The sequence below is a fragment of the Pelodiscus sinensis genome, chromosome 1 (assembly GCF_052426305.1).
Source record: "Pelodiscus sinensis isolate ZL-2025 chromosome 1, ASM5242630v1, whole genome shotgun sequence".
In the NCBI taxonomy this organism is placed as follows: Eukaryota; Metazoa; Chordata; order Testudines; family Trionychidae; genus Pelodiscus; species Pelodiscus sinensis.
Genome location: NC_143052.1, coordinates 51,303,229 through 51,330,258, shown reverse-complemented (window position 1 = coordinate 51,330,258; position 27,030 = coordinate 51,303,229). Strand labels below are relative to the sequence as shown.

The following is a 27,030-nucleotide window of genomic DNA, read 5'->3' as shown; positions in this document are numbered from 1 at the left end:
AATGTTGGTATGGAAGGGTACGGCTTGCTCAGGAAGGACAGACAGGGAAAAAAGGGAGGAGGGGTTGCCTTGTATATTAAAAATGTACACACTTGGACTGAAGTGGAGATGAACGTAGGAGATAGCTGTGTAGAGAGTCTCTGGGTTAAGCTAAAAGGGGTAAAAAATGAGGGTGATGTCATGCTAGGAGTCTACTACAGGCCACCTAGCCAGGTGGAAGAGGTGGATGAGGCCTTTTTTAAACCATTAACAAAACTATCCAAAGCCCAAGATTTGGTTGTGATGGGGGACTTCAACTATCCAGACATATGTTGGGAAACTAACACAGCGGGGCACAGGCTATCCAATAAGTTTCTGGACTGCATTGGAGACACCTTTCTGTTTCAGAAGGTTGAAAAAGCTACCAGAGGAGAAGCTGTTCTGGATTTGATTTTAACAAAGAGGGAGGAACTAGTTGAGAACTTGAAAGTGGAAGACAGTATAGGGGACAGTGATCATGAAATAATAGAGTTCATGATCTTAAGGAAAGGTAGAAGGGAGACCAGCACAATTGAGGTAATGGATTTCAGGAAGGCAGATTTTGATAAGCTCAGAGAACTTGTAGGTAAGGTCCCACGGGAAGCAAGACTGAAGGGAAAAACAACTGAGGAGAGTTGGAAGTATTTCAAAGGGACGTTGTTAAGGGCCCAAAAGCAAACAATTCCGCTGTGTAGGAAAGATAGAAAATATGGCAAAAGACCAGCTTGGCTTAACAAGGAGATCTTGCATGATCTCAAAATAAAAAAGGAGTCCTATAAAAAATGGAAACTAGGACAAATAACTAAGGATGAATGTAGGCAAGCAACACGGGAATGCAGGGGCAAGATTAGAAAGGCAAAGGCACAAAATGAGATCAAACTAGCTACAGGCATAAAGGGAAACAAGAAGACCTTTTATAAATACATTAGAAGCAAGAGGAAGACCAAGGACAGGGTAGGCCCACTGCTCAGTGAGGAGGGAGAAGCAGTAACAGGAAACTTGGAAATGGTGGAGATGCTCAATGACTTCTTTGTTTCGGTCTTCACCGAGAAGTCTGGAGGTGTGCCTAACGTAGTGAATACAAGCAGAGAGAGGGTAAGTTTAGAAGATAGGATACACAAAGAACAAGTTACAAATCACTTAGGAAAGTTAGATGTCAGCAAGTCACTAGGTCCTGATGAAATGCATCCCAGGATACTCAAGGAGCTGATAGAGGAGGTATCTGAGCCTTTAGCTATGATCTTTGAAAAATCATGGAAGACGGGAGATTCCAGAAGACTGGAAAAGGGCAAATATTGTGCCCATCTATAAAAAAGGGAATAAGAACAACCCAGGAAACTACAGACCGGTCAGTTTAATGTCTGTCGCAGGGAAGATAATGGAGCAGGTAATTAAGGAAATCATATGCAAACACTTGGAAGGTAATAAAGTGATAGGGAATAGCCAGCATGGGTTTGTGAAGAACAAGTCATGCCAAACTAATCTGATAGCTTTCTTTGATAGGATAACGAGCCTTGTGGATAAGGGAGAAGCGGTGGATGTCATATACCTAGATTTTAGTAAGGCATTTGATACGGTCTCGCATGATATTCTTATTGATAAACTAGGCAAATATAACTTAGATAGGGCCACGATAAGGTGGGCTGGATAACCGTAATCAGAGATAATTGGCTGGATAACCGTAGTCAGAGAGTTGTTGTTAACCGTGCTAAATCCTGCTGGAAAGGGATAACAAGTGGAGTTCCGCAAGGGTCTGTTTTGGGACCCGTACTGTTCAATATCTTCATCAATGACGTAGATATTGGGATAGAGAGTACGCTTATTAAGTTTGCAGATGATACCAAACTCTGGGTAGGGTTGCAACTTCTTTGGAGGATAGGGACATAATTCAAAATGACCTTAGCAAGTTAGAGAAATGGTCAGAGGTAAACAGGATGAGGTTTAATAAAGAGAAATGCAAAGTGCTCCACTTAGGAAGGAACAATCAGTTCCATACATACAAGATGGGAAGCGACTGTCTAGGAAGGAGCATGGCGGAAAGGGATCTAGGGGTCATAGTGGACCACAAGTTGAATATGAGTCAACAGTGTGATGCTGTTGCAAAAAAAGCAAATATGATTCTAGGTTGTATCAACAGGTGTGTTGTAAGCAAAACTCGTGAAGTCATTCTGCCGCTCTACTCTGCACTAGTTAGGCCTCAGCTGGAGTACTGTGTCCAGTTCTGGGCGCCACATTTCAAGAAAGCTGTGGAGAAATTGGAAAGGGGACAGAGAAGAGCGACAAGAATGATTAAAGGTCTAGAGAACATGACCTATGAAGCCAGGCTTCATGAACTGGGCTTGTTTAGTTTGGAAAAGAGAAGATTAAGGGGGGACATGATAGCGGTTTTCAAATATCTAAAAGAGTGTCACAAGGAGGAAGGAGAAAATTTGTTCCTCTTGGTTTGAGGACAGGACAAGGAGTAATGGGCTTAAAGTGCAGCAAGGGAGGTTTAGATTGGACATTAGGAAAAAATTCCTAACTGTCAGGGTGGTCAAATATTGGAATAAATTGCCAAGGGAGGTGGTGGAATCTCCCTCTCTGGAGATATTTAAGAACAGGTTAGATAGACATCTGTCAGGGATGGTGTAGACAGAGCTTGGTACTGCCCTGAGGGAGGGGGGTTGGACTCGATGACCTCTCGAGGTCCCTTCCAGTCCTATTATTCTATGATTCTATGATAATCTGGCCTCTGACTCCAGCTTTGATACCTGGACCCTATTCCTGACTTCTGATTCTGGCTCTGACTTTGACTCTGGCATTGAGCCTTTGACACTGGCTCCAATTCATGGCCACGGACACCTGTGCTAATCACTCGGGCTTCACCGCCCACATCACTGACAGGTATGTTTCTTATGAGTGCCTGATGAACCTGTACTTGTGCAAGGAATCTTAAAGGAGCGAGAGAGACAGAAGAAATGTATCTCCTTGGAGGAGGGCTTAGAGGAACATTTCTCACTTCTCTTTAACTGAGAGAATCTGGTCTTACCCTGTTCGTTAGAGTCTTCAGCAGTTTGCAGTCAGAAGCCATTGCGCTCAAAGGTGCCTGTGCCCAATGTATGAAGGCATCATGCATGAGGCATATTGTTCTGAGCTACACCGTCAAACACAACTTTGAAGTACAAGAATAGTCTCCAGGATTTCGGGCACAGTAAAATGAGGGCCTGGAAATCTCTCAGATAGTATTAGGGCAGTTTGACCAGCAGAGTTCTGGATCCTAGATTTTGCTGCTGGATCATAGTGGAGATAGATGTTCCTTTTCCTGGCTTCTAAGGGTTGTTGTCATGGCCCAATGCAGGGGTTCTGTGAGCAGTCTGTGTGTTCTGAGCTTCCTTTCATCCAGATACTTTAGCTGTTAGTGGGTATTTTTGACTTATAAGTCATTGGAAGAGTATTTTGAGAAAGGAATAGCTTTAATTAATGAACAAAAGTACCCAAAATTACTAGAATGGCTCGATGAGAAATACACACTTACTCACAAGTACGAATTTTAGAATGTTCAAATGTAACCACATTATCAAAAAAAACATTTATTGTTTTGATTTTTATCTTGCAGTATACTGGAAGACAACAGTTTCTCATAGATGGAAGAAGGTGTCACAATAATGATAATGATTTGATTTGAACATTATGATTATTCTATATTTTTTTCAAGAAATACACAGTATTGGACTCGGGCCCAAGTATAGCTCAAATTATTTCCATCAAAGGATCTGAAAACACTTTGCAAATCCAAACAATTAGTTCAACTTCAAGAATTATAAATGTTTTTGCAGGAGGACAAACTTGGATGCAAAGAGGCAGTGACTAGCCCCAGATAAGCTGGTGGAAAGATTTTTGTTCAACATTTTTGTGATACTTTGTTTCAGTGCACATTTTTACTCTGAAGATTTAAAAAAGTTCCTTACCTAAATTTTGCCACATGCTGAAGATTTCACATCCCATGGTTACGCGCATGTCACCATATCTGTGATATAATTAAAAAAAACACTTTTAAGCAGAACATGATTTAGGAAAGAAGTTTACAAGATGTAGCAAGATGAACTGAGAGATTTCCACACAGTAATGATTTTCCCCAACTTTTGGGTGGATGTACAGCACAGAAAAGGGGACCCACCCAAAAAACCTATGCTAATGTCCAATACATATCTAATCAAGTGGATTGTTTCATAAAGACACATTAATTTGCCGCATATTACTTACTAGCCCTGGAACATCACTAACAGTAATGATATGACACAATAGCGATACCAATCTATTCTCTTACCGTGCATCACATTTTTCCTTTTCTTTCCTCTCAGATAATTATTTTATTTTAGCCTATGATGTTCTTTTCTGGACACCCAGAACTATAAGCCACTGTGTTACTTTATTGTCTCAGCAAGAGTGAATTTTGCTGAAAATATATGTGGTGTCAGCTCCCTACCATCAGGGGTGGTCAGTTGTTTGGGCCCTGGCTGCGCTGCTCCACCCATGTTGGAAGGCCAGATTCCAACACAGTCGTGGGTCGGGTTCCACCACTGTCATGGTTTGGTAGCAGAGCCGTATGTTGCAAATGTAACTGTTTAATCTTAAGTAATTTTATGGAACCTGACTGGTACTTACTTTTCCAAAACTTTTTTCTTTTTGGAAGGGGTAAACATCTCCAATTGCAGACATAACTGGTTTATGAAAATGACAGCAAGGTAAAAGTAGGAATCCCAGATCTACAATAAAAACAAGACATTTGGTTATTTCTATTTCTCACCAATAACAGTTTACATTTGCATTAGAAGCAACTTTTCATTTGTATCTTGTGTCTTACTTTTCATAGAGCTGGTTAGAATATTTTTGAGACAATGTTTTCTCAACCAAATATTCTGTTTTGTTGCCGGTGAAATACTTTGCAAAGACTTACTCATTTTGATGACTTTTTTGGCAGTAAGGTTTCTGGGGTCCCTAGTGGACTCCCCAGTCACAGAGACAAAGATAAAGAGAACTGAATTAAAAACCTGACGATTTTGACCTGGAAACAGAAACTTTGACAGAATTCTGGTTTGTGAAAACTTCTGAAATTTGTTTTCTCCGAGTAAATTTAGAAAAAATTGTTCTCTGGGCAGCTCTACTTATTACTGATAAAATGCACAAGCATCAATAACTACAGTGTCTCAATAAGGGAAAGATGAAGTAAAGCGAGGCAACATAATTTGTTAGCATAGTCCCCCAGCTCTAACTTCTGTGCTGGGTTATTACAGATATCACAGCTCACTAAACACAGGCTAGTCTTTGACAATATCCAGAATGTCATAGCATAATATTTTAATGTACATGATGTTAATTGGTTTTAAGAGTTTAAAAATATCTTGAGCCATATTTTGGGAAAATATGCCAAGGAATAAGTTCACTTTACTGTCTGAGATAATATAAGCAGAACAGAAAATATTTTCTGTAATCAAGAAACCTTGATACAAAAAAATTATGTACACTTTAAAGAAGAGGTGGGAACCTAAGGCCCAGGGGTTGGATATGGTCCTCGGCTTGCCTGGATCTGGCCCATGATGCTCAGGGTTCTTTGTCCCCCAGCACTGGGGAGCCTGCACTGGTGCTCCAGTCCCTCAACTGACTGCCCCTCAACGGGCTGAAGCTCACAAAATCTACTAGCCTGGGTCCTCTAGGCTCTGGTGTGCAAGGAGAATATAGGGAGCGTCTTTCTCCTTCTTAGTCAGGACCCACATCAGCGAGGGTTTTTTTAACATTTGTGTGTGGCCGATGAGTTATTTTTCAGAAGGCAAACAAAAATAATCCCAAATACAAAAACACACAACCTCATAATTTTGAAATCATCTCATTATTTTTGAACAGCTGAGATTGATAATGCTGCAGATATTCTAGCAGCTCAGAAATAAAAGCTAAATTTGTTTCAAAGAGCAACAACCCAGAATCACAACAGCCACAGATTGACAAGATATATTTTGGAGGAGTGCATTCTTACAGTACCTTATAATCAAAGTTCTCATTTAGGAAGTTCTTGCGAAGGGCATCGGAAAGATACAGGACTGTTGTAATAATAACACTGTTAACAGAAAAAGAAGTATTACTCTTCATTGAGTGGAAAAATTTAACTGATTCCTTAAGCACTAGATCATTTTTCAATAAAGCATGATACCATAAACTACAATAAATACCATAATCTAAACATAAATGAGTAACTGGATACCAATACAATCTGTTGTCAGAAAACACATATGGCAAGGAACAAACATGAAAATATGGATGGTATAGCTATATGGACAGTGCTTTTTAATACATATGCAACAAGATAAAATTAACAGGAAAAATACATACCACATTATTTTGAAAACCAAACCATATCATCATATTATAATCTAAATTTGGTGCTATTAGTGATGATATATGTAATGAGAGCAACTTGTTTTAACATTTTTTAGTGTGTGCATAAAAACGAAAATGAATATTCAGTATTGCACCATTTGCAAACACTATTTACTGACATACACTACTGCCTGTGCTGTGTCTTAAGTTTCTGACATGCAGATTTGCATCAATGTATAGTTGTGTATATAAAAACAAATCCCTAATATTGGGACAGTCCCAATAATATCAGGATATCTGGCCATCCTATCTAAAAGGTCTCCCCAGCCACAAGGCCAGAAACCCTGTAACAGAAGGATATTAGGTTAGTTTGGCATGATTTGTTCTTGACAAATCCATGTCTGAAGTACTTACTAATCTATTATCACTATGTACTTAAAGTGATTGCTTAAAAATTAGTGCCCATATCTTTCCAAGTATCAAGGTTAGGCTAAAATCCTCCAGATCCTCTTTGTTCCCCTTTTCAATATATGTGGTATGTTTTCCCTTCTCTAATTCTTGGGAACCTCACCTGCTCTCCATACATTCTTAAAGATAACAGCTAACAGTTCTGAGATTGCTTCAGCTTGTTTCTGAAGTAACCTGAGGTGAATTTCATCAGGCCCTGCCAACTTAATTATACTGAACTTTCCTAAATACTCTTTAGTTTGCTCTTTCCCTATTTTGCCTCACCTTCTTTTCCCCTTATTGTTAATATTAATTGTGTTAAGTATTTGGGCACAACTTTTTAGTAAAGAATGATGCAAGAGAGGTAAAACACCTCAAATTTTCTTGTTATCCATTATTAGTTCTTCTTCTCTAAGTAGACTTTTGTCTTTCTCTTATTCCTAATGTATTTATAGAATTACTTTGGTGCAGTTCATTCATCATCTTATTGCCTTTTATGTTCCTTGCTAAGTTTCTTACTCAGATATTGTAGTGGCAAATTATATTGAGAGTCTGGATAAATATGGAAGATACTAAGGATCTCAGGTTTATGGGGACTTTGTAGCATCTACACTGTGTGGGGCAAGAGAGTCAAGAAGACATACAATAGGAAGGATATCATTAGATAGATGATACATGGGTAGCTGACTAGCACGACACACCGCTCACATAAACCAACTGCTTCCCAGCCTATGATCTTAAAGTAAATTAATAAAATTTGGGATAAAAATTCCTGTAGATAAATGGCAAAATATTCATCTTATGATAAAAACTGCTTGAATTCCTTAGAATCTCCAGCAACTGATATGTTCAGAACAGCCAATCATTTTACAAGAAAAAGACCCTAAATCTTACCATTGAGTTGTTTCAGACAAATATCAAGAACTGTAAACTTCAATTTTACATTATTCTGATGACACTCTCAAGTACCCACTTTTATCCACTTTGTACTAGCATCCACTATAAAGCAGTGCTTTCAAGTACAGCTTCTGATTCTCAATTGGTGCTCTATTCAAAATGAAACTCGAGTCCTGAAATCCTCAACAGAGATAATCTTCCTTAGAAAAAAAGTTACATTCTCAGACCCAGCCGTGTACACACACACACACACACACACACACACACACACACACACACACGTGTACACACACACGTGTACACACACACACTTACTTCAAAGTCAGAACTGTGGAAAAGTATTTCCTATATTGTATTGTATAATCCCAGCTCTTGTATTGTAAAAACATATTTATGTAAATAATTTAATGTACATCCCTCAGATTACATCATCATAGCCTATGTGAGCTAGCAGGATGGTCCTAAGTGGCCAATGAGGAAACTAATACGAATTTGACATGTTCCTTTCTTAAATATCATCATGGCATTCTGGAAGGTGCAACCAGACCAGTAAGGGGCCGTGTCAACACTTGTCATGCCATACAGGGTGCCTTTTGCTGCTATTGCTCCCAGCTTGACTTTGGTATGGTTTACTCATGTTCACCCTTAATTTTGTTCTATTTCCTTGTCCCAGAATAATCAAACAAATTAATATAACTGAAAACTTTAACTGTTCCCCTTCAGAATAACCTAAAAGTATTTTACAAGTTCTTGAAATGTAAAGTTCAGTTAAAATAACAACCTGATGATAAATCCTCCCAACTACCCCTTTTTTACCCTTTAGGTGCAATCCTGACTAATGAGGTATTGTGTCCCTCTCTTAACTTTCTTTCACTCACAATGATTTGCTGCTGTTACTTTCTAGGATACTTAGGATGCCTAGGATAATCCCAGTCAGCAACAAGCATGCAGGTAACACCGATTATCTGTGTGCTATGCAGCCAGCCCAGGCTCAGCAACTGTAACCCCAGAAGTCTGTCTACCATCCCACATTCCCACTCTGCCTTCCCCCAGCCCTGATTACAATCCCGCACACTGGCATTCCCAAATTCTCCTGAACCATGTTCCCTGAAGTGTCCAACTCCCTCTTAGACCGTTTAAAGAAATAATAACGTTCATTTTACCATTTTAATTGGGCTTAATTAACACTAATTTACACACAGTGTTGATGGTTTGAATTAAAAATAAAACAAGATTAACAACAGAAAATAGGATTTTAAGTGAGATCGATTAAAAATGCTTTCTCGTGATTAGACATAACATAGCAAGATACAGACTTTGCTGAAGATAGCTTTTTTTCTTCCACAGTTTTCCAGCAAAATGGATGACTCCCATTCAATCAGTCAGAATCTCAACCTGAAGCCCAAAATGCTAGTTCTTTGTCGTCTTAAATGGAAGAGACAGTTAGGGGTTCTCTGCCCCCTTTCTTTTATAGTCTAGTGATCCTTTGAAATGGATGCTTCTCGGTGCTACCTCAAAAAGTAAAATGTATTAAAGCTGTGAGGAAGGCGACATGGAGTCTGATAGTGAAAGAAGTTTCATTCTGTTATTTTCCCACTTTGGTATTGGCCAGAATTTAAATTGTGCTATTTCTTTCAATCTCCTCCCCCTACTGTCTTAATTTTTCTGTTTTCTGTCTATATATAAATTGAGGTAAACCCACATTCCTTTGTTTAGGATAGACCTACTCAACATCTTCATTGAGGCAAGACTGTCAGGTTTTGAACAAGCTCTAGTAACATCATGCAGGGAGAATTCAAAACTTTACATATAATGTTACTACATATATTTTGCAATCATATTGTTGACGAGTGAGTTTTTAAAATATCTACATGGCATATTCTGTACATAGATAATCATAACTATGTTGGGTATGTGAATACCTGGGCACTTTGGGACATGTGTATATTCAACTTTCATTAATGAAAAGAAAGTTTTTTTAAAAGATGTTAGTCCTGGTGATATAAAGTTCAGAGGAAACCAAGAGGGTCATCTAAAAGTTAATGTATATGGTTGTCAAATGATATATCTGGGATCCTAATATACACAAAAATAGAATATACCTGTGCCGTTGCACCCCATATTTGCATAGTAATATTAGGATATGATTATGGTACAATTATGATTTTTTTTACAAGGTAAGTCATGTAAGGTGTAATTGAAAAAGTTATGATTTGCTGAATATGATTATCCTATTTGTAAGCATGCACCATTTTGCATCTGAAGTTATGAATACTGACTATGTATTTGTATTTCAAATGTAGTTATATCTGGGTGAAGCCCCATAGGCAAGATGCTGTCAGTCTAGATAATGGGTAGGAAAAGGCTTATTCAGGGTAATGAGCAATTAGGGAAGATAATAGGCCTTAGGAGACAAGCTAACCTCCCACCTAGTAACCCTTCCTGAGAACATTCCAGGCAGAGGTATGGCAGCTATAACTATACAAGGACAATTGCATAGGTCACATGATTCTGAACCCCATCTTGTGATGTCAGCATTTTTCCACAAACCAGTCTAGGAACCAAGTTTTGAACCAAAGGCTTTCCACCATATGCTAAAGCTATATAACGCAGGGATTGACATCATCTGTGGTTTTGCACACCTCACACAAGATGACTCCTGGAAACACCCGAGGAACAAAGACTGAACTTGGGGGAAGTGCTGGACCAGGCTAAAGGGATTTCTAGCCTGTGTATAAAAGTCCTGGGGAGTCCAAGCCGAAAAGCAAGTGTAGCCTGTGCTTTAAAAATCTGCAGCTCGCTTGTACTGTCAGGGTGAGAAACTGCTGATTTATACTCACTTCTATCTAGTATATTGAGTGTAGTTTGCATTTTTCTTTGTCAGGTAATGTTTTGATCTTTTTGCTATCACTTATCATTTAAAATCTATCCTTTGTAGTTAATAACATTGGTTTTGCTTTATCTAAATCCGTGAGTATGAGTGAAGTGCTTGGGAAATTGTAGCTCTAGTGGCAATGGCTGTTGCATATTCCTCTCCACCCTGGGTGTGGAGGGAAGCATGAGCTTACATCGGATAGTTCTCTTTAATACTGCCTTGTACTGCACAGGGAACTCTCCAGTGTAAACTCATACTTCACTCCACCCCCAATAAGCTGGGTTTATGCTCCAGACAGGGTACTGAGAGTTATCTTGGCTTTCGCCTTTCTACACTTAGTTCATATCCAGTGGCTGGTCAGAGAGCCTGCAAGTAACTGAAGCTGGGTGTGTCCCTTACTGTGTGTAGGGATGTAACAGTGTAGTCGATGAACCGATTTAGGTTAATACTATAGACCAGTGTTTCTTAAACTTTTTAAGACTGAGGAACACCAAACAATTTTTTTTTTATGGGGAACACTAACGATTTTTTTTTGTTGAGAAACCCCCCTGCCCCACCAGAGCTGGGGGTCAAAATGCACCACCACTCCCAGCCCCAGGAAGACTGCCCTAATAACAGTCTGGTACATGGAGCTGAAAACACAGACCACAAAAAAGTAAGGATAATAATAAATGCTAAATAAGGTCAAGTGTCTGGTCAGGAGGGAGGGTAGAGGAGGGTTTTGGGGCAGAGTTCCTGTCCAAGAAGGAGGATAGAGGAGGAGACGTGGGGCAGGGTGTCTGGCCAGGAGGAAGGATAGAGGAGCGGTCTTGGGGCAGAATATCTGGCCAGGAGCGGATATTGGGGCAGGGTGTCTGGCCAGGAGGGAGGGTGCAGGAGGGAACTTGGGGCAGGGTATCAGAGCAAGCTGGGAATGTGGGGTCTTTGCAGGGGGAGGGAAATGAGGGGGGTTTGAGTGCGGGGTCTGAGCATAAGGGGGGGGACGCTTACCTGGCTTGGCACCCTGGTGCATCAGGAAAAGCCTCCAGGGAGCATGCTCTTGTTCCTCGGGGGGTGAGGGAGGAGTTTCCCCTCCCCCGCCATACAGCAGAGAACCCAGGGCAGCTGCAGTACCAGGCCAGGCTTCCCGCTTGCGCGGGGGAGGAGGGGAGGGAAGTAGAAACCCCCTGACAGGTTAGCAGGCTAGGGAGGGATGCAGGGGAGAGAGAGCAGCAGTGCATGGGGGGCAGCAGAGCACAAGCATGCCCCAGGTGGGGGGGGGGGGGCAGCAAAGCCTGAGCCGGGTTCCCCACAGGTGGCAGTTTTAAAACACGGAGGTCCCGGAGCGGCTCCTCAGCTCCCCCCGCCCCCCCTAGAAACAGTGGCCGCTGTAAAAGCTGCCACCTGCACACTTGGAGGAGGAGGAGGCTGCACAGCACCGGAGGCCCCATGGCACAGGGGCCATCCTGTGGGCTGGGGCGAGGGGGCAGCCACAGCGGGAGCTGCCTATAGGCTCCATCGGCAGTGGGGGAGCAGAATTTTTTCGGTCGTCTCCACGGCACACCTCTGACTGCCTCGTGGCACACCGGTGTGCCGCAGAACACACTTTAAGAAACGCTACTATAGACCACATACATCCCCCTCCACTGTCAGTAAATGTTTTAGCAGGCTGGCCAGCTGCCTGACTCAGTGCTGGCTTGTGACAGGCCCAGGACCTACTCCCTCTGCAGCTCTAAAATTAATGTGTATTAGGAGCCGGGCAGGCAGTCAGGTAGCCAGGTTCAATCCTGGCTCACGCTGGGCCTGGGACCTACTGCCACTGGGGATCTGCATTTAAAATGTATTAGGAGCTAGGTGGGCAGGCAGCCTGGCTCAGTTCTAGCTTGTGCCATGTCTGGGAGCTCAGACCTCTCCCAGACAGGGTCTCCTGCCACCCTGCAGTGCTGCCTCTGTATCAGAGGCAGCAACACAGGGTGACAGGCAGCCGGTCCATGAGGGGAGCTGGTTTTTAAGCTGGCTCCCCTTACCAACCAGCTCCCGCTTGGCACCCCATGCTTCTGCCTCTGATACAGAGGCAGCAGTGTAGAGTGGGAGGAGGCTCCTCAGGAGCTGGGTTGGAGTGCACTGGCTGCTGGTCCTGCCCTGGATACGATAGAAAGTTGAGTAACTGATAAGAATTAATGAGGTTACTCAACTACTCAATTAACCAATATTTAACATCCCTACCAGGGAGCCCAGGCTGGTGGACTCATCACAGTACCAAAGCTTGTATGACAGAGCACTTGCTTGACTATAAATATGAACTTCCATTGCCCTGTTTCGTAAGTGTTGAAGACATATGAAAAAATAGCCCATTGGTGTTTAAGAGACAGATGCTGCTGCATTTCTAACATTCAGCAATCTGCTGAAAGAACACACAATGGTTAAAACCACATAGACAAATGAGACTTATTCAAATTAACCAATCTTTCAAATGAAAGCAATTTGTGAAGCAGCAGAGAATAGATTAACACACAGTTGTCTCATATTGTACCTGAATATTATTTAAGTATCAAATCTCTGCTTAATGTAGAACTGTAACCTCACTTTGTTGTCAAGAAACATCATCCTTCATTGCTAACGAAACATGACAGTTCTCAAACTCTGGAAAGTCTGTTAAATGCCCTGGAAAGATGCCAAACAGCTGAATCATCCAGACAAGGGAAATTATTCTAACCTAAGGATTATATAATTAAATGAATAATACTGTGTTATCTCAAGTTTTTGACAGACACTACCAACTTCCTTTCTATGAACATCATTCATACAGTACAGCATTCATGTTGCATAATTTTGGATTCCTCTGTGGAAGTAGATAACTGATTTAGGAATCCTTCAACCACATCTTCCATTGCAGTTTATGATTAGCAGCACTGCTGCAATGACACTTAGTTTCAGTTAATTGAGTTAGTAAACCGATGTTATGCTGAAGAAGAGAAACACAAAGATAGTATTTTCCATGATGTAGAATACAACACACTTGTAATGGCAACATTTTTGCCATTAATGTTTAATAGCTGTAAGCAATTACTCTTTTTGGTTGCACATGTAATTATGGAGTCTTGATTTAACCATTACAGATGCACATCTGAGTAGTTATATAGATTATACAGAACAAAACAATATCAAACAAAGGCTTTTATTTGTATTCCATTGTTCAGTCAATACAAATAACAAATATATGCAACAAGATCTTTTCCACATCCCTATTCCTGTCACGGGACATTTGAAAAATATCTTTTTTTAATACAATTTCTCTATTTTTTTGCATCTTTCTCAGGCCACATTTATACTAATGAGAAGATCAATGCTGTGGAATTTGATCTTCCGGTGTTTGATTTAGCAATCTAGTGGAGATCTGCAAAAATCAAATGCTGTGGGTATGGTGTTAAAGTTTGGTTAAAGGTACGTTGACTCCAGCTATATTATTTACTTAGCTGTACTTGTGTATCTTAAGTCGACCTTCCCTTGTAGTGTAGAGCTCGCCTTGGTTTCTTACATTTTGGAAAAGTTCCTTCATATTTTCTGCCACAGGTTAAAATATGTCAGCAACTATGATTTGTGCACATTTGGCAATTTTACAAAGCTAATCTGTGATATTAGTCATTGATGGACATCTGTCCGTGAATTGTAGCAGCTAGCATACAAAGAATGCTTGACCATAAATTATCTTCTTTGGCTCTTCAGATATAGAACATTTCTCCCTAAGCCTCTCTTTCTGTTTTTGATTTAGAGCAGATAGCATCCAGTTAAGGATGGCCTTATCTGAAAACACTCATCAGATGCCACATCATTACTGAAAAGAGTGAAAAAATTTTTTCACAGAATCCAGGGCTTCAAAATAAAAAATATATCCCAGTATGGCTCCTTCAGCATCAGAAGACCTGATAGAAGTTGTGTATGTATAAAGAGGAAAAAAGTAAGGGAAAGACTAGTTTTAGTAATGTGGTGGAGATGTGTACACACAGAAGCTACCCTGGTCTCAGACAATTTGATTATATATCTCTTTCTGAAAATACTAGACACAATTCAGGACTTCCACCTGTCCCCAGTGCTGTGGTAATCTGACTGTTGCCGATGGAATATCTCTAGGCTACATCTGCTTTTTTAATTGTGCCCTTTCCCTTCCTCCTCTCCCACTACAAGCATACATACCCAAGGGGGGTCCCATGCAACCCTAGTACTGCAGATACTCCAATTATTATTTCTATCTGATTGAACTAGGAAGTGCCCCTTCCTCAAGTGATCCTAAGTCCCAACTGCTCAGCTCCTGGAAATTAATAGTCCAGTGCTTTTCTGACCTTGGAAACATTCCCTATATATTGTTGTGTCCTGGATGTATTCCTTAACCTGACTGATTGCTATCCAGTGTCATGATCTGAGGTCAATTGGCGGCTGATCTTCCATCATTTGGACTTCTAATTAACACAAACAGAGAGATTAAATCACTCCGGAGGGTACCTTCACTCTTTGCTTCTTTTTTTAACGGGTTTCAGGCCTTTTAACGGTATGTTTATATTGCAACAGTGAAGTGAAACTACAGCACAATTAGAAATACCTGATCAAGATGCTGCTAAAAAGGGCTAGTTGTGGCTGAGTATAATACCACCCACGATCCTGATTATAATAAAAACATAATTTTAGTATAAATATATAACTCCTTATATTATGTGTTTATATGTACAGACATTCAACCGTGCTTATGATGACCAGTGAGCTACTAGCTTTTGCTGAGGAATTGTACATGCCAACTTACATTCATGTATCTAAGGGGATTCACCACAGCTACACTGCTTTTTTCAGTGAGATGACTTGATGAGAGGCAACTTGGAAATGCGCATAAGTGCTGCAATCACATCTCTGAAATGTAAACATACTGTAAGAAGAAACTTTGACGTTCTCAGCCCCAATGGAATAATATCTATTAATGAGACCAGACAATCTACAAGCGAAAGATGGATAACATGACAATAAATATGGGAAGTGAGAGATGAGTGTTTGAATCTGGTTGAACCCTTCCTGGAGAAGGAAGACAGAATCTTTGTATTATAGAAGCCAGGTAGAGTTTCAGGGCTTATTACTTAAGATCTTTCTCTCTGTTTCCAAGTCTCTCTGAACCAAAGATGGCAAATTCTATTTGGTTTTGAACAGATGATATCTGTCCTTGAAGTTAACCAGAGAAAGAGGATGAATAAGTCTCATGACAGTGGCCATCACCTTTCTCTCTATTGTGTCAAACATGTCTGGGCAAACAACCTCTGTGACACAAGCATCCCATGGTGCTAACTGGCAGAGAACATGCACATAGTTATACATGAATTCCCTTATGTAAGATGGCATGTAAAGTTCCTAAGCAAGTTCTGTTTTAAGATCTTGGAGTTCAGGCAAATCAACAGGACATGACATGCCTCAGATATGTTGCTTACACGTATGTTCCTTCCTGGACGTAACAGACACCTATGTCCCTATCTGGGTGGTTGTGTGTTGCATGCCACACAATGTATCCTATTTGCACAGGTAGCCAGGACCTAAATAAAAGATTGCAACATCTGTAAGACAGCAATCTACAGGAAAAAACACAGCTCAGGGGTGCCCTGAATAAAAACAAAGGATGGGACTGGTATATTTTTTGGGGGGGAGGGAAGGGCAAAGAAACACTCGGGGTCCTTCACCTGGAAGGCAAACTGACAGTGCATATATCTTATGTAAAGGGGATTACAGCCAACCTAGCTGTAATGTGGTACAAGAATTTTGGTTGAGTGTTACAATTAATCAGATACTCTTATGTCCTGTAAAGTATCTAGAATTCTGACAATGTTACAACTTTATTTCACATGTAACCATTTCATTCCAATGCTTCTTGGAATTTAGAGCATTTTAGTTTCTACTTTGTTAAATAAACTTATATTTTATTTTACTATGAACCTATCAAAGTGCTGTGCGTGGAGAGTAGTGGTGTCTGAGGTGGAACTGGTAAGCTGAAGTGGGTCATTTCTTTGGAAACAGCAGTTGTGTGAATTCTGAAAAGGGCCAGTGGACCAGAGGCAGGTATAAAAGACAGAGTTGAAGTGGATAGGACTGGAATGATGATCCCTACTTTGACTGCTCTAACAGAGGCACAACTGTGTAAAGGGCCTACTAACACATGGTCACTCCCAACCCTCTTCACAAATAAGCCAGAGCTGTTTCTGGTGTTTACAGTAAAAGAGGTACTAGCCAATATTATCAGAATGGCCACAGTCCATAAAGGAATACTTTTCTCTTCAGCATCAAAGTGAATTTTTATTTCCCTTATTCTCACTTATGGCATCAGTTGCCAATGTAGCACTATTATCATCATTCCAGTATCCACATTATTTGGTGATAGAACTGGGCATATAGGTCCCTCATAGGCAGTCATCAATGGCATGATGTGAACTCGGGAACAATAATGCTTGATGCTAACTAGGATAATGGTGGGACCAACAGCCTCCCTACAGAGCTCAAACACTTCACCTTTAGCTGATCTGATCATCGGCAGTCTGGGGAATGACTGTCAAGGTCACTCCTAAATTTCAGTCTTCTACATGTCAGCTACTGCCAAGCCATCTGCCAAACCACCTGTTTCTGAAATATCATCATTTTTTATATAACATTCTTATTTTGAAGGTTCTTATGTGTTACTCTCTCACATTTCTCAATTTATATCCCCAACATGATTGCCCAGACGTATGTTCTTCCTGTCAGCCTCATTGTCCTTACACCTCACAAAGAATTAAATGATCAAATCCATTCCTTATTATTAGCATTTCTCACTGAAATTTAAACTCAGCATGTTGAAGAGAATTAAACAAGGTGACAAAAATAAGCAACACACAATCATGGGATGCCAAATGTGTCTCAACTGAGCCCTAATAGGCAGGGACTGTTCTGATCAATTTGTACAGCACCATGGGATCCTATTCCTAATTAGACTCTACAGGCACCTTCACCATACAAATAAGTAACAATAAAAATAATAATGATAATGGTTTAATTCTTATCAGGTATCACTTTTGGGACTATAAACAAAATGTTTCACTCTTTTGTGATCTAGGTGAAGTTAGTTTGGTGGTTTCAGAACAGCTGCCAGTGATCAGAAGTCACAGAAAAAAACTACATGCTGTTGGTAGTCTCTGTAGGTGCAAGACCTGAATAAAGAGGTAGCTTCATTACAGTCACTAAAGGCACACTGGCACCTTTTTAAAAAAATGTTCTTGCAACAAGTTTAATCTCCTTTTGGAAACAGGCAGATCTGAATAATTATCAACGTCTTATTTTAACAAACAGTTATTTAGAAGAAATTCTGTAATAATTTGCCATTTGCAACTTAGAAAAGAGAGATAATTATTAACAACTGTATTTCTGTAAACATTTTCAAGTGGGCTGCATGTTACAAAAAGTTGATTAAATTCATTATTAGTACTATCAAGATACTAATTAGTTCATGAATTTGTTATGTGACACAAGTTTAGAGATTTTTAATTAACTGAAAGGATCAGAAGAATTATAAAAATATTTTGTGCCCATTGATTATTGTAAATGGAAAGATTTAAAGGTCATTTCTATATTATTCTACGTAACACACAAGACCACTCCTCTCAAATACTTATTAAATTATATTTTAAAAGGTCTTACTTGTTAGCAACCAAACGCATCACAGTCCAGTCTTTTGGAAACATCTCAGGTCGTATGAGTATTCGAAATACAGTAAAAATTTGCAGCAGGAAATCCTAAGAAAGGAAGAGAGGAAGCCTTATTCTAGCTTTTTGTTAAAAAAAGGAAAAATAATTTAAAAAAAATATTTTCATAACCACAATAAAGGAAATTACAAAAACTAGGAGAATCATTAACATACTGTACACTTGTTCCCGGGAGCAGTATTTGCCACACTTTTTGTTTCCCCAAGGAAACATTAATAGATTGTTAATTCACTTTTCCTAAAATATGAAAAATGATTGAATGTTATTTGAGAGACAGTGACATTCAAAAGACAGAAATCTCAAAGATTTCCAAGTTTCCCACACATAATTTTCCACAAAGTTACCAAGAGTAGTTTGCAAGCCAAAGTAACAATCCCTGATATTACAAAGATTTAATGCCTCCATGATCGTGTCCAGTTTTCATCTTCCATAAAATGTGTAAGCGCATCACCACGGTGTGTAGCAGGTCAGAAAAAAGGGCACAGTTATTGGATTGTGCAACAGTGATGACTAGGGCACAAACTTTTAACCCCTCCTATCTTGTTTTAGGCAGGTAAATTAACCTTTCCACCTCATTCTTCTCATTTGTAAAAATAGCTAAAATTTGTAAACTGTTTTGAGGATACAAACCACCACTTATGAGCTGAGTATTATCATCTCTGGACTCATTTCAATCAGTCAGATAAGTGAAACGACAAAATTAAAACCCATATTGCCACAGTAGAAAGTCTTTCAAACCTTTATATATAAAAAACTCCTGGAAAGGGCATTATTCCAATGGCCCATTCTTATTTTGTTTAATATTGTGTTTTTCTAGGAAGCACAGTGAGCATCACATCAGAAACATGTGATTCGAGGCATATTATTAGCTGAACAGAATCAATGAAGTACACGACCTTGAAGCAATAGTATTTGATTCTGCCTAACTCAACTGCAATGAATTAGAGCTCCATGTATGGATTGGATGAAGATATAAGCTAAGGGTATCCAATAGTTCTGAATGCCCAGATCAATGCTTCAAACACAATCCATACAGAATTGTAGGGGGAGGACATTACCTGATGCAGAGACCATTCTTGTGAGAAACACTGTGAAGGGGACTACAGCAGCTAAGGATGACATTCAGATGCCAGTGCCCAACAATCCGGAAGCAGATTACTCTGACCATACTTTTGTCCCCAGTAACATGCTGAAAAAAATCCCTGTGTTTATAGAATGGAGGGTATTATCTGTCATGCCTGCCAAGTGAGCTGTTTTGATGTCCCTTCTCTGAATCAGACCTCTGAATTTATTCACTCTCAGAGCAGGATCTTGGTTACAGCCTCTTGATACCAAACATCTCTAATTCAGCAAGTCCTACTGGGATCGGGCTAGTCCTACTGCTAGTGTTTCTCTTTGTGATCCCATGACAGCATGTTTGCAGTGAGACGGAAATAGCTTCTGCAAAACAAAATGTGATTTACTTTCCCCAAAAGATACAATTTAGAGGACTATATTTTTGATGACAGAGACCTGCCTGCATATTCTCCTCCACAAGTTGAGCGTCTCTGCACAAACGGAGAGAACAGACATTGCCCATCTCTGAGTTAGGAGAAAGACCCTGCACTGCTTGCAGCCTTCTGCCTGTATCTCAGTCAGGCTGGCAAGCCTTTTCACTGATACATCATGGCCAGATCATCTTCAAATCTCTCCTTTTTGTAGGATCTTTGAGGAGTTAGGTTTCTGGATGCCAGATTTAGTTTTCAGAAGTGAAAAGATAGATTTGAGCCAGCAAGGTGAATTTTCCCACTAACTGAGATGGCCCCGCCATAGTAGCTTAATTCCTTTGAAGCTGTGTATGTGAGGTTGACTGATCTCTTTCACTGTTTTACTTTCCTGCCAGCTCCTGTAACAACCTCTTCACAGTCTTCTTTCACATAGCTCTCTGTATTCAGTCAGACAGCATGGAAAATAGAATCACACAGAATATTAATAAAATATAGATAGTTTCCTAGTGTGTCACAATGTTTCTGGTTCATTTCAGCTTTCTCTATGTTTAAGTTAATAGCACCCTTCCACACACTCCCAAAAAAAACCCTACCCTAAAGGCAAATAAAAAAACAAAAAAACAAAACAAAACAAAAAAAATCACACAAGCCTTGTATTTCAAGGGGTCTTAAAACAGAGAGGTTACATCTATACTGTGCATTGTTGCGCAAGAATATATGCAAATGAGGCACGGGGTGAATATCACCATGCCTCATGCATACCTAATGAACCGCCATTTTTGTGGAAGAGGGGTTTGCGCAAGAAGGAACTGTCTACATTGCTCCTTCTTGTGCAAAAAACCCCTCTTGCGTAGGAGCCGTTGTGCCACTTATTTTCAGGAAGAACGGTTCCTGCACAAGAGGTGTTTTTTGCACGGGAAGGAGCAGTGTAGACAGCTCCTTCTTGTGCAAAACCCCCTTCCGCAAAAATGGCAGCTAATTAGGTATGCAAATGAGGCATTGCGATATTCACCCCACGCCTCATTTGCATATCTTCTTGCACAACAATGCACAGTATAGACGTAGCGCAATACTTTTAAATAGCTTGATTACAAACTGGGTAAACTGCACTAGAAAAACTGTTTCCTAAATTGTACAATTTTAACAGAAAAAACAAGAATATTGTAAATTTGTTTAATAAATCTCCAGTGATAAATTATATTAAAACAAAAAATGCATTTGAGCTACCAGATAATAGAGGTTGTATGTTGTAATTTTATATCAATGAAATTATTTTGTACTTTTTTTACATACCTAGATCTCTGTATGCATGCACACGTGTAAAAAATAACTGCATTGATATAAAATACAAAACATATATAAGCACAAAATAATTGAATTGGTATAAAATCACAGCAGCAAAATTCCAAACACCTTTAATACCTTAAATACATATATGAAGCCAGAATATTTCAAAGCTAAAAATGGGACAAAGGTGAAGCAAGAGGAGAGAAGTAGGAAGAGAAAAATATTTTACAAAAATCAGCTTTTTGTAATGCACCTGAGCCTCTGTACTCCAGGTGTCTCTGATCCAGGAACACCCATGGTTTGGACCCTGGCAGGTAGAGGAAGAAGCAGCTCTGTGTACTGACACTTTTCTGTCCCCAGATGGGGGAATGGCCGTGCAGCACGGTGCTTCTCCAGAGGCAATGGGAATAGAGGGGGGCAGTGCCTAGGAATGGCCGGAGGCGGGGGGAGGCATGGAATCATGTGTGCGCCAGGAAGCGGGCACCAGGTAAGTGCACCACTCCCCATATACACCTTCCCTCACACCCAGATCCTGCCACAATGCTCTTCATATTCCACAAAAATTCTTTAATTCAGCATAACCTATTTCCCAGGGTTGCCCAATTAAAGACCTTAAGTGTATTTGCTGATAGACTTCAGTGTCTTCAAGAGAGTAAATGAATCAGTAGACAATTATTATTTTATTTCTTAGAAATCACAGTGTTTGGTGGGGCTTTCTTTTGTGGGGAGAGCAGGGATCCAATACAGCTTTATGTGTATGTATTCATTTGCCCATACTTAGTTTGTTACTCTTCAGCTGTTGGTATTTTACTGTCTGGGGCATTGGTTTGCTAGAATCCATCCACACATCAGCACTACTCCTCCCCAAGTACTCAGTGCCAAGCAGTTAACTCTATAATTACATTAAAATAAACTCCATAGCACATTTTTGGTCAGAATTATGCCTCCAGGAGATATAAAATAGAATTGTATGATGGAATTGCTTGTTTCGGTTTCATGGTCGCTATATCCAAAACCCTCATGAGGCATTACTAACAGGTACTATTCACTGCAAATCAATTTCATTATCCAGAATTCCAAATACATTTTCTTTTTCACAAGCTATTGTCTCACACAGCTATACTAGCCCCAGTGAACACATTGTAATGATTCAGGAACAGATTTTAACATTTAAAAAGCATTTCAGCTGGCAATAAAACTACAGTAATGTTCGGTTGGAGTATACTTATAATTAATGTCGCATATTCCTCAGATTTTAATTGATACCATGGGAATAGTTTGTTCTTTTTCTGTGCTCCAAGAAGCTGAAGACTGCCTCTTAATCCTAACTGAAAATTATATAAACACTTCTATATTTTATTGCAAGATTCAAGCCACTTCTCAAATGTGACATTTTATGCTATTTCTTCCAGCAACAGTATTCTTCTGTGCCAACAAAAATGGTGAACATGTGAACAGTTTTTTGAAATAGTGAAGAGTGTTAAATTCTTCCACAAGTGCCTTTAAGCTTTTGTCCCTACAGTCTTCTTACGTGGAAAAAGCCTCCCCAAAATAGGGAGGCACAGATTGAAAAGTCTACAAGCTAAACAGGGTAAGTTAGCTTTAAACCACTTATGCATCTTTCTAACTCTAGGCTACTCTCTGGGCTATAGTATAGCTATCCAACAGGCTTCAATATTACATCCTGTATCCCTACTCCTGACATGCCTCTTTCTTCAGTCCTGCCCTCTATGCTTGGGTTTGTGATGGGGTAGTTGGAAGGCAGTTTGAAGACTATCTTCCACAGTTTCTAAGCTGAAGAGAATCCTTCCCTGACTGCAATTGGAACTTTTAAGACCACTTTGTTCCACTCCAGCCTTTTTATACACACTGTGCGAGGGGCCAGAGCAAGGATGTAGATCTCACTCAAAATCTGTAAAATCAAATCTCTCTTGGATATCCATTCTATCGCTTTGTCCATGGTAAACTATTAAGTGATAAAGGTTAGGTAGATGGCCAGCAGGGACTTCTGATATGTATCTATTACTTCTTTAATTATATAGAAAAGCAAGAAAAAAATCTAATGCACATAGTTTTTTTAAAAAATTTGTTAAAATTACTCCAACTCCTGTAACCCTCATTGTACAAGGAGAAAGGGAAGTTGGAGGAAGAGGGCTCTATTTCGAAATAAGTGCTTTGTAGACGCTCTCAATTTAGAAATAAGCTACACAATTGAAGTAGCTTATTTTGAGTTAAGCCCTGCAGTGTAGACACACTCTGAGTGATTACTTGTAATTGTATTAGATAAAAACCCTGTGCTTGCTGTCTGGTCACCCCCGGGATGGGTGGCATTTGACTCCACAACCCTACCTTCTCCAAGCCAATGCCCTATCCCCTGCTCCACTCAAGAGCCTGCCACACCTTCCTTACCTTCAGTTGATCCCTTATCCTCCCTTCCTAATATGGGCACCAGCTCCATCCCTAGGCAGCTTGGGTTGATTGTCCAGCTGCTCCCAGGGTGGACAGGACTCAAGTCCTGAATTCTGCCCTCCCCCTAGTCCACTCAAGCACCCACTCCACCTCCCTATCTTTGGGATGCCCCTTATCCTGCCTTCCTAATGCAGGAGCCAGCTCCATCCCTTGGGCTATTGGTGTTGGCTGCCAGGCTGCTGCCTTGGTGGGTGGAGTTGGGGCAGGGGGGAACTCCTGTGTTGGCTGTCTGGCTGCTTCCAGGGTGGGTGGGACTCAGGGCCCCGTGTTTCCCAGGTGAATATCAGCCTATCCCCTAATTAGATTAAAAATTTAGATTCAAAAGCTGCTTTTAAATTGATGGTTTCTTTTATTATCTTGGATGTCACGTAGTAATAAATGAACTGTACTAAGTCTTTAACAGAGCTAACTGAATGTTGTAAACAAAATTACCGCTAAAATAAAGTTTCAAATTCCGCATTGATAGTACCAGCAACATCTTTAGTTCCCTTTTAACGTGTCCATATATGTGAATTTGTGTTTGCATAAGCATTTTGAAAAAAGAAAATGTTGTAAATATTGTCAAAACATGCATTCATGCAAATGTTCAACTGCATGCAATCACCTTGGAAATCAGTAGCTTTGGTGACCAATCATTCAGCACAAATAGCAAATTATAAAGACAGGATACTCAAAGCAATATTCCCAGTGAATAGCATGAGAGCAATACAAAGACTGAAATATGCTTATATGATCCATTTATCATGTACCAAACTGTCCAGGCTTTCAAATTACCTTAGGAAAGCATACTGCTGAAGTACCTGGCTAAAGTCCCAATGAATTGGTACCGTAATGCAATCAACCAATGTCTAGGACCACCGATGATTTGGCCAAGCCACCCATTCCTCACAAAATAAATCTGAGTCATTGTATAAGTCTGTATCAGAGAACAGGATTCAATATAACCTGCAGCCATCTTGTGCACTTAGCCCCCATAAGCTGGAACTAAGGACATCATGTAGAAACAAAATATTCAGCCTTGCTTAGGCAGACCAAAATATTTGCATAGCTGCAGTTTTACTATCAAGGATACTAACCTTAGTTTGGGGTGACAGTGTTTGCAAATTTTTTGCAAGTTGCTTTGCTGATAAGTAAAAATTATGAGTTCTTTGCTGTTTGAGAAATTGTTAACCTATTACAAGTTATTTTGAGTTATGTGCTTTGTATGGGGAAACTTACAGTTTAGTTTAGTGATGTAAAATGTTAACCAGTAAACTGATAAGCATCTGTCTTATCCATAATGTATTCAGTAAATGGTAAGAAAGCCACAGCTGGGATCCCGAGTGTAGGGCTGGCAGAGGAATCTCACATAAAATGTGGGGGTGCTGTAAAACCTCATATGACCAAAGTATCCGCACCAATGTTATGAAGTCTTTAATGGTGAAATGTTTAACAGATATGATTTGTTTAAACAAGTTATTTAACAGCTATTTAACATCTCTAGTTTAATTAGTGTGTGCACTTTGGAGAAGCCCCGGAAAAGTTTAAAATTTCTGTGAGCAAGACAACACTAGCATTAATCTCGCCAGCAGCTAAGAGGAAGGCTGGACATTTCTGCTGTTGCCATTCAACACTACCTCAGACTTTGGGTAACTATATTCTTCCTAGTATCCTTAAAGTATGCATTTAAGGATATGAAAGGTAAAGATCAAATGGGAAATTCATCTACCTGTCATGACTTAAGACCAAGACTAAAGTAAAAAAAAGTGCTAATCAGGGAACTTCTATTTGTCGATGATGCTGCCCTCATAGCCCTCGATGAAGATCTATTACAATAAATCAAACTGCCTTTCAGGAGCTTGTCAGGAATTTGTTTTCACCATCAGCATTGAGAAAATGGTTGTGTTAGGATCTGAGGCATCACAAGATCCTTCAATCACCTTAAATGCAAACCTGCTAAAAGTAGTTCAAAAGTTCAGCTATTTAGTTTCTACAATGACCATAAGCCTCTTCCTGGAAGAAGAACTAAATGCTCACAACTAAAAGAGCATGGAACTAAATGTTCAAACTAAGTGAGCATGGAACAACTCAAAAGTTTACTATCAAGACCAAAATGGTAGTGTACCAAACTTGCATAATCTCAGCATTCTCATGCATGGTGGGGAAACATGGACAGCTTATAGTCACGGGGAGAAAAGGTTCAACAGTTTCTCCCTACATTATTTACAGTGCATATTCAATACCAAAGATCAAGATAAAGTCACCAATGCAGAGGTTCTTCAAAGGGCAAATTTATCAAGTGTGATAGCCCTTCTTAAACAAAGACTACTGTGCTGGCTGGGCCATCTGAGCAGGTTGGAAGATGGATGCATAAAGATTTGCTATAAAGACACATGGAAGGAAGATGTGAAGGAATTTGGAATCGATCCTGACCAATGGGAAATCTTGGCAAATGATTGTAACAAATGGTCCCATCTCCATTAAAGTATCAAAGTGAATAACAAAAGCTTGCAAAGAGAAGAGAGAACCCCTGGAAAGCAAGCAGATCCCAACATACATTTGCAATAACCATCAAAGATCATGCACATCTTAGATTTGACTATTCAGTCACCTGAGACATTCAAACCAGCTACATCTAAAGCAGCAGTTCTCAAACTTTTTGGGCTCCGGAGCCCTTTACATGCATAAAAATTTATGCGGAGGCCCAGCGGTCCACTCATTGTATGTGTTGTACCTATCAATATTTCCAGTTTGTCAACCTCATGGAGCCCCTGGAGATGTCTTGCGAAACCCCTGGGGCTCCGCGGAGCACGGTTTGAGAAACACTGATCTAAGCATACAATTCCTACAAATAAATGCCAATAATAATACAATTCTGTCCTTATTCAGCTGCACAGTTTACACATTCTTGGTTCTATAAGCAGCACTGAATATTACCTTCTACACACTAACTACTATCCCCCAATAAACTTCCATTGTGTCTGAAAAGAATAGAAATGGTAATGATTGTTCTCTCTTATCAAAATTAAAAATGGAAGTAATTCAGGCACCCTACCAATAATATAACAGCTTATATTAAAACAATGTACATGTAAGGAATATTCTAATTTCCCTTTCACAAGAGTAAAATCAGCCGTGGTCCTGGAAATTGTTAGGATAATACCTGTTCACTCTGGAGGATCCTGGAACTTTAAAGCTTTTAGTGGACAGTGTCAGGAATCTAAAGATTTTTATGAGCTGCAGGAGAGGTCTGGTCTTTTTGAATCTGGTACTAGTTGTGAGTATGTTTTCTTTATGCTGCCAATCTGCCATTGTGTCATGTCATATCAATTAAACTAGCTGATAGGAAAAATACAAGAAAGTTTTGTCTCCCTGGATGGAAGTTTTTCTTATTTATTATTTTTATTCTGTGTGATGGGCTTAGAGAATTAGGAAAGGCCTACAACATAATTCTATAGTTTTCCCTTTCCCCATATCTGTC

General features: G+C 39.9%; 1 protein-coding gene across 2 annotated transcripts in view; it reads right to left on the bottom strand.

Moving 5' to 3' along the window:
• DOCK4 (dedicator of cytokinesis 4) overlaps window positions 1–27,030 on the bottom strand; it is a 392,744-nt gene that overhangs the window by 86,187 nt on the left and 279,527 nt on the right. For both annotated transcript variants that reach the window (XM_006122512.4, XM_006122513.4), the window contains exons 27-30: window positions 18,263–18,357; window positions 6,034–6,109; window positions 4,663–4,763; window positions 3,966–4,024 (exon numbers count right to left, since the gene is read on the bottom strand). In XM_006122512.4, the coding sequence (XP_006122574.2) occupies window positions 3,966–4,024; window positions 4,663–4,763; window positions 6,034–6,109; window positions 18,263–18,357 (331 nt within the window). The remainder of the gene's footprint in view (window positions 1–3,965; window positions 4,025–4,662; window positions 4,764–6,033; window positions 6,110–18,262; window positions 18,358–27,030) is intronic.